The following is an 8710-nucleotide window of genomic DNA, read 5'->3' as shown; positions in this document are numbered from 1 at the left end:
GGTATCACTTTACAATAAGACCTCATTAGTTAACCTTAGTTAATGCATTAACATTCACAATGAGTTATTAATCTTTGTTAAAAAAATACAGGTCTTAGTTCATGTTAGCTCATTAAATAACACCACAGCTGCAGCTTTCGATTTTAACAACCTGTTATTAAATATTGGAGCGCTTATTTACATCAGAGTGCGCACGCGTCTTTCACGCAGCATACAGCGGTGTTGTGCATTTTGACCAGTTGATGGGAAAAGTATTCTTAAAATGCAATCAAAATTCTAAATAATTTGTAATATATAATTATTCACGGTATTTAGAAGTGCCCACGATAACAATATCGTGCATATTCATTACCGTGATATATCGCATTACCGGATACCGGCACAAGCCTACCATCAATGTCTTCTTTCATGTTCCAAAGTCATATAGGAATTGACTTTTAGAATGTAATGAGTGATAGACGCTGATAGAATTTTCATTTTTGTGTGAACTATCCCTTTAACTTGTATTGAACTTGAGCCCTGCATTTCTAGAATGCTGTGCCATGTACGAAAAGCTGCAAAAGATGCGATGCGTGAATGCAAGAGTGAAACACATCCATCTGTGTATGCAGAAAAACTATAGAAAAGCAGTGTGGTGGAATGAAACCGTGCATTCAGTTTGAACCGCCCTTTTGTTTTAAACTCTGACTTGTCACCTAAGAAGTGTTTACCATACTTTCTGGAAAAAAGTCGCACAGGGTCAAAATTGGATTGTTGAGAAAAAAACACGTATATGTTGCATCAGTGTATAGGTCCTTGCACACCGAGTCCGAAATTCTCATACGAAATTTTCACACGTTAAAAAATAAATACGACCTCATGTTGTGTCAATCACATTTACAACACCTCCGAAACTTTCGTCCGTCATAAAAAAAATCGGAGTAGGTTCGATTTTCTGCGTTTTTGAAAGGATGACGAATACGGAAAAAAATAACGTATTTCGGACTCAAGTGTGCAAGGACCTAAGTCACATTTTATTACTACATTCAAAAATAATGTAAATATCGATAAATCAAACTTTACAAACATTATAATCACTATAAACATTATAGTGGCATTCATTATTCACAACATTTATTATAAGCTCCACACCTATAAACAAATTCGTTTTAAAGCAAAACTGAAACAGCGTTGGGCTAACGTACTACAGTACTAACTCGGCACGAATCCGTACGTTTACATATTCGCGATGTAGGCTAACATTTGGTTGCTAAACTATAATTTATCATGTTGTACTTCACTTGTGTCCCAATTTCCCCGTAAAACAGCACCCTTTGCTACAAACAACATACAATTTAAATGAGATGTGTAACTTTTTGCATGTTTGGTTGACTTCGATTTTGATGAATAAGCTACGATGTCAAGTTAGCAGTGCTAGAACTGATATTTCTTGTGTGCGCTCTGTCCATGTTTTGCATGCTTGACATCAAATTAATTATATAAGTTGCTTTGGAATACAAGTCACAGCATGTTTCAGATGATACAACTATTTTAAAGGTTGCATTGGCTCAAAAGTGCACTATTGAGGAAAAAACACAGAGAAGGTGTGTTAAGTCACATTTTATTACAACATTCAGAAATAATGTAAAATACTGATAAATTAAATGAAAAGTTAACAGACATTATAAACACGATAAACATGTATTTTAGTTCCCCTCACTCAAACAAATCCTTTACTTCTATCACAATTTAAAACAGAAATGAAAAAATAAGTGAATTTATCAGTATTCAGAACAGAACAGGAATAAAAAATATTAGTATAAAACAAAAACATAAGTTACTGTTACATTCATTTAAAACATAAATGCCAAGCCTAAACAATTTTTTTTAAAGCAAATCTGAAACTACCGCCTAGCTATGCAAATAAACTTGGGCTCATGTACCTCTCTCGTTCAGCACGCTTTGTGCATGTTTTGCGTGCTTAATGTTGATTGAATTATTTAAGTCACAGCACATTTCAGATGATACAAAACATGACTTATATTCCTTAAAATGTGGTAAATGTTTTTCGGTTTTTGTCACACAGTTGCTCTTGCTGCGAGGTTACGCCTTCAACCATTCGGCAGACTTCGAGACGGTACGCATGATGAAGGAGAACCTCTGCTACGTGGGATACAACATCGAGCAGGAACAGAAGCTTGCTCTGGAGACCACCGTATTGGTGGAGTCCTACACGGTCAGTTTTATGTGACACTGGGAGGAATTTTACGAACCGTTTTAACACAAGCTTGCATTCTAAAAGGGTGTTAACGGCCTGCGGGGTGAAAGTATCCTTCTCGCTGAGATGTTCGAAAGTTACACTTCAAATGTTACAGTATGTGAGGCAGACGTTTTTCTGGCTGGGGTTTTTAGTATGTGGTTTCACAAATTTCCCGCCGGGACGCATAAGTGTTCTGCGTTTCTATGGTAATATGCTCTTTGGATTGGATTTAGCAGCAGGGAAATTCTTCAGTCTACACTTTGACATCCTGTCTGTGAGACACCACACTCTGCTGGATTCTGATTGGCTGCTGGATGTGTGATTAAGCAGAGCGGCCTCAAGGGGGCAGCGGCAGCTCTGTGCAAAGTTCCTTCTTTACTCTGAGTTAAAGAAATGTGGTGTTTCTTTCATTTCCTTTCTAAACCTTTTCTTTTAAAAAAGAAAGACTCAAACGAGCAAGTTTTGAAACAAGGAATGCTGTGTGGTGTCGGAGTTGCTTAACCAGCATGTAACATCATTTCCTGCGTGGCCACAGTCCTTCCCCAGCTGGGAAGCTCAGCGTTTCCGACCTCTGGACACTCCTCAATGGGCTCTTTATATACCCATGGCCATTTTCTCATTAGTCATCGGGGTTATGCTCGGCTGTGGGTTACCCTTCAGACCTGAGACTTTGCTCAGTGCAGCCAGTCTAACAGGAACATCTCATGATCAAGGTCAATTTGAAGTAGTGAAGCATGTGATAAGAAACCAGACATGTTGACACGAGGTGTGGTTATATACCACAGCATTTATCAGCTAGGTTACTTATCAGAAATCATAAATACTTGCTGATGTCCTGTTGCCACTGTAGACAGTTTAATAATGCAAGTCACACTAAGATGGATGCAAGGATGCATTAAATAAATCAAATGTGACATTAAAGTAATTTATATTATCTTACAATAGGTTTTCTGTTATTTTTTTTTAAAGTTATTTTGAACTTTAAATTCACCAGAGAATCCTAAAATATATATACCACAGTTTCCGCAAAAACTGTAAGCAGCACAACAGTTTTCATCACTGATAATAGTAAAGAAATTAACGCTTTTATTCAGATAAGTGACTGTAAAGACTTTTAAATTGTTACACAACAATTTTATTTCAAATAAATGCTTTTTTATTATGATTTTCTCAAAGAATCCTGAAAAAAATGATGTAGTTTGCATAAAATATTAAGCAGCACAATTGTTTTCAAAACTGAAAATTAGAAGAAATGTTTCTTGAGCAGGAAATCAGCATATTAGAATGATTTCTGAAGATCATGTGACACTGAAGACTGGAGTAATGATGCTGAAAATTCAGCTTTGATCACAGAAATAAATGACATTTTAAATTATATTAACATAGAAAACAGTTATTTTTAATTGTAATAATATTTTATAACATTACTGTTTTTAATGCATTTTTTTATCAAATAAATGCAGCCTTGGTGAGCATAAGGGACTCATTTATATTTTATAAAAATAATCATGCAGTTTTGCAACAACATGAAAGTTGAATGAATTAAATTTTTGGTGATTTCTTTAAGAAAAAATAATATCTAATATTGTTAATTTATATGCCAACATAACGATACCTGGTAATTAACAGCAATGTTTACTAAAAAGTATGATGCATTTATGAATTCTAACACTGACCTTGCTGAATTTAATACTCAATTTAATTAAAAAATTGTGGTGGATTGGAAATCTCATCTAATGACGTCTTTAGAGAAGCAGTCATTTTATATAAGCAGCAATGGCATCAGAAGTTTATTGTGACTTTTTAAAGTATTGGCAGCCCTATTTAAATGTTCAATAAAGCTCTTTATATTTAAAGAGCAATGTTGGGTAAGTTACTTTCAAAAAGTAATTAATTACTATTACTAATTACATCATCAATATTGTATTTAATTACTCTGTCTGAAAAGTAATTTAGTTACTCAATAAGTAACTTAATTCAGATAGCTAATTAGGCTACATCTTAAAATCCCTATAAACCTTAAAGCATAGACAATAGAAATTAAGCTCTTTATTCTTCAATTTGAGTCAAACATAGAATAGTTTAGCCTTTTAGCTTTAAAACAACTGTGATACTTAAACCTTTTTATAAAAATGTAACCTTCTTTGGTTAACAAATAGAAATACTCTGCAAAATATCTGAATAACAAAAAAGCTTAAGAAAAGTTAAACAATACATTTCAGTTTGGCAAGATGTTCAGGAAAAGCCCAACTAGTAAAATCCATACAGGTTTATGCAAAAATATCACGTTAACTAATGTAGGTAAGAATAAATTACAGAAATGATCTCCTCCGCTGAATAAAGCCGCGTCAGATCGTGCTGTTCTTCTGAGGTAAATTCCGGCTTATTCCTCATAGCAGGTCTTCTTTCAAAAACAATGAAAATTAGATGAATCTTGTTTTGTTTTTTTTTATCTATTTTTTGTATCTAGGTGAGGGCGTTTGCACGCAGGTGACTGCATATAAAGAGCTCAGATACGGGAAAGACTATACCTCGCTTTCATATGGATTACATAATCAGGAATATTCGTTTTCGATTTGAATTCGTTCATTTAAAAGTAGACACTTCAAGCTTTCAGATACGGGAAAGACTGCATCTCGCTTTAGTTTCATACGGGTTACATAATCAGAGAATATTCGTTTTCGATTTGAATTCGTTAATTTAAAAGAAGACACTTCAAGCTTTCTATAGACATATTTCTCATGTCTCCGTGTCAAGATGTAAATGTAAGTATTCGCTGAGTTTGTGATGCGTAGAAAGTTGCTCACGGAGACCAGGACGGCAGAAAGCGCACCCTGTTTGTTTTGTTTATTTTACAAAAGCACAATGTTTTGTTGTTATTGTCAGTGTACACAAATAAAAGTAGGCCCTTTTTAGATTCGATTGATTTTAGTCTTATCTGTATCTGAGTATTTAGGTTTCTCTGTGAATCAGGAAAAACTGAAAGTGAGCGTGCAGAGGGTTAAAGACGCTGCATTCAATTTTATTTTTAGACCGTAAATTCAGATTTCAAATTCAATATTGATTTTAGAACTGTTGAAATTATTTACAGTATGTAACGCAAGTACTTTATAAGTAACTGCAATTAAATTATCTAAAAATGAACAGGAATCCCTTACTTTACTTTTTCAGTGGATAAGTAATTTAATTACAGTAACACCCAGCACTGAATGGCAGGGTGACTGATTTAAAGTCTTAAACTTTTTTTCATATTCTCTGTTCTCCAGCTCCCTGATGGCCGGGTTATTAAGGTAGGAGGGGAGCGGTTCGAGGCCCCAGAAGCTCTGTTCCAGCCCCACCTCATTAACGTGGAAGGGGTCGGAGTGGCTGAGCTTCTCTTCAACACCATTCAAGCAGCAGACATTGACACCAGGTGAGCTCTAATTCCACACCTACCAGTTGCTGGTAGGATCCTCCCTCCAGTATACACTACACAGTTATGTGACACTCATTATGTGACACTAAAATAAACAAAGCATCATCTAAAGATCATCTTGTCATTTCAGTAACTTCACCCTTCACCCCTTCAGTATCAGTGAAGCTCACTGTGTGTTTTTATCTGTGCTTCCCTTCTCTCTCTGTCTCTCTGTCCCTCAGGGCTGAGTTCTATAAACACATTGTTCTGTCAGGAGGATCCACCATGTACCCTGGTCTGCCCTCTCGACTAGAGAGGGAACTTAAACAGCTTTATCTAGAGCGGGTACTGAAGGGTGATGTTGACAAGCTCTCGGTAAGTTAGCTATTTCTATGCACGTGTAAACGTGTCACCCAGCAGACAGAAATAGCCTATTTGCATCTAAGTTTGAACTTCTTCGCAAGTAGGGCTGTGTGATATAGTGATTATTCACAATGATTTAGCAACATTGTGAAAGTGGCAAAGAGTCAGTGTTTAAATCAATGTAAAGATGGTTTACTTATAGTTCACTATAGTTGCTTTAAAACAAATTTTGAAATAAGTCTGTATTTTTGGTGAGTATCACATATCATACTGAAGGAGGAAAAAATATTGAGGCCTAAAATGAGCAAAATTTAGTGGAGTTGCTGATATTTATATGGCCAAAAAGTAGGAACTTCTCATAGCTTGTCATATAAATCAATGAAAGTACTTACATAAAATGCATATAAATGTCAGTTTTCTCTCCATACAGTCAAACCAAAAATCATTCACACACCAGATGTAATTTTTGATATCTTTTTACTAGTGGGTGCAGGACACTATAGTTAATTTATGTAAATTATTCAGACACCATGATACTATTTTTGATATTTTTTTACTAGTGGGTGCAGGACACTATAGTTCATTTATGTAAGTGAGGATAGCAAAATAAAGTAAACTGTGACAAATCATACCCAAACATTCTTCATACAGTGGACTACCAGTAAAATTGATAACAATTTGGGACCAAAAATTATTCAGACACTTTGACCTGACCATGTTTTGCTTAAGTGTTTTTCTTTCATTTCTAATGCAACCCTTTTTACACCACAGACTGAACAAAATGAAGCATTGCTTGGTAATTAGTTGATCTAAATTGGTATTATTTAATTGTGTACATAAATTTAACCGCTGACAGCTATTCAACCGAATTCATTACATATCTTTCTATCAAAGTTGTATGACATTATCAAGACGAATTTGTTCTGGCACAGTTTAACTCTGAGATCTTGTCATATTTTATTACCATTTTCTAAACTATAGCGAATAAACTGCGATAATGTGAGAAATGTTGAAGGTGTCTGAATAATTTTTGGTTTGAATTTGGTTCCAAATAATATGTCATTGTAAGATGATATTTAAATGCTTAGTTTTATGATCAAAAGTCTATTAGGTTTTAGTGTGAGGCGAAACATATAATGCAGTGCAATACAATGACGATTGATTTTTAATTAAAAATGTAAATAATGTGTAATGTAGTTTTCAGTACAGTAAAGTTTCTTCAGTCCAGTAAATGTTCATAGTGAAATATTACTAACACTATAAAGGTTATTCTTACATTTACATGATATGCGAACCACAACCTGTCTATACAATTATACTAAAAGGCCTTTTACTTGTAAAAAAAAAAGTGTAAACTGTCAAGGCATGTAGTAGATTACAGATTTTTCAGCTTTTAGACACTTGAAATTTGCTTATCGAATATGATACAGTAGGCTTTATAGGGTTAAGCTGGGACAGAAGAGAGTATTTAAAAACACTCAGATGTGTCGTAATGCCTCCTGTGTACCAGCAGGTGGGGCTGCATCACACCACCAAACCGCCTCGGTTAAACAGGACGCCCCAGACTGCCCAGCTGAGCTCCATCTCATTTAAAACCTGGCCATTGGCCTGGAAAAGCATTTTGGGGAGCCTCAGAGTGGGCCGCATGTCGGCCCTCTATATATAGATGATCAATTACAGATGGCATGCCCGATACGGTCGAGCGGCGTGTCTGTCTGCTTATCCCCAAATTGTGTTTAAGGCAAATTAAAAAGCAATCGACTTTACACGAAGGCCTCCATGAGACCCTTTCAGCCACCTGTTTATATCCCGTTCAGGGTCTGAACACGGGCTCCGCGTACACCGTACACCTCATTATTCTCCCATTTGGGTCTGCCGCTCATTCCCAAGCAGACAGTGTGCTTTTTATGTGTATTAAAGAGATCCATTCAGAGCGTTCGCTCGTATGTGGGTCAGTGTCCGTTCTGTTCCACTCCCCTGAAATTCTGGTCACGCTGTCTATTTAATACCCCCATAGAAATTCAAGATCCGGATCGAGGACCCTCCCCGCCGCAAGCACATGGTGTTTCTGGGTGGGGCGGTGCTGGCTGACATCATGAAAGACAAGGACAACTTCTGGCTGACGCGGGAAGAGTATCAGGAAAAGGGCGTGCGCGTTCTGGAGAAGCTCGGCGTCACCGTCAGATAAACACGGAAAAAATATCCCACGACCCTGGCGTCTCTTTTACATCAGCCTGTTCTGCCAGTGAATCGTGTCATCGGGTGGGGATTTATGGGTTTGGATTATGAAGGGTGCTGGTGGTTTTCTATTGTGTTTTGTTTGGTCCTCTGTCACTGCACTGATATATGTGACCCTGGAGCACAAAACCAGTCATAAGTAGTAAACAGTCATAAGTAGCACGAGTATATTTGTAGCAATAGCCAACAATACATAGTATGGGTCAAAATGATCGATTTTTCTTTTATGCCAAAAAATCATTAGGATATTAAGTAAAGATCATGTTCCATGAAGATATTTTGTAAATTTCTAAACTAATTTTTGATTAGTAATATGCATTTCTAAGAACGTCATTTGGATAACTTTAAAGGTGATTTTCTCAATATTTAGATTTTTTTTGCACCCTCAGATTCTAGATTTTTAAATAGTTGTATCTCGACCAAATATTGTCCTATCCTAACAAACCGTGCATCAATGGAAAGCTTATTTATTCAGC

The 8710-nt window shown here is 36.1% G+C and overlaps 1 protein-coding gene across 1 annotated transcript in view; it reads left to right on the top strand.

The window, feature by feature from the left end:
• Positions 1 to 8366, top strand: part of LOC107702694 (actin-related protein 2-B) — an 18279-nt gene extending 9913 nt beyond the window's left edge. Inside the window, exons 6-9 of the mRNA XM_016505091.1 lie at positions 2066 to 2215; positions 5506 to 5651; positions 5876 to 6008; positions 8014 to 8366. Coding sequence (XP_016360577.1) covers positions 2066 to 2215; positions 5506 to 5651; positions 5876 to 6008; positions 8014 to 8184 — 600 coding nt within the window. The 3' untranslated portion in view covers positions 8185 to 8366. The remainder of the gene's footprint in view (positions 1 to 2065; positions 2216 to 5505; positions 5652 to 5875; positions 6009 to 8013) is intronic.
• The last annotated feature ends 344 nt before the right edge of the window (positions 8367 to 8710 follow it).

Source organism: Sinocyclocheilus anshuiensis, unplaced genomic scaffold (assembly GCF_001515605.1).
Source record: "Sinocyclocheilus anshuiensis isolate Anshui unplaced genomic scaffold, SAMN03320099.WGS_v1.1 scaffold6, whole genome shotgun sequence".
Lineage (NCBI taxonomy): Eukaryota > Metazoa > Chordata > Actinopteri > Cypriniformes > Cyprinidae > Sinocyclocheilus > Sinocyclocheilus anshuiensis.
Note: the sequence above shows the minus strand (reverse complement) of the source record. Positions and strands in the feature narration are given on the sequence as shown.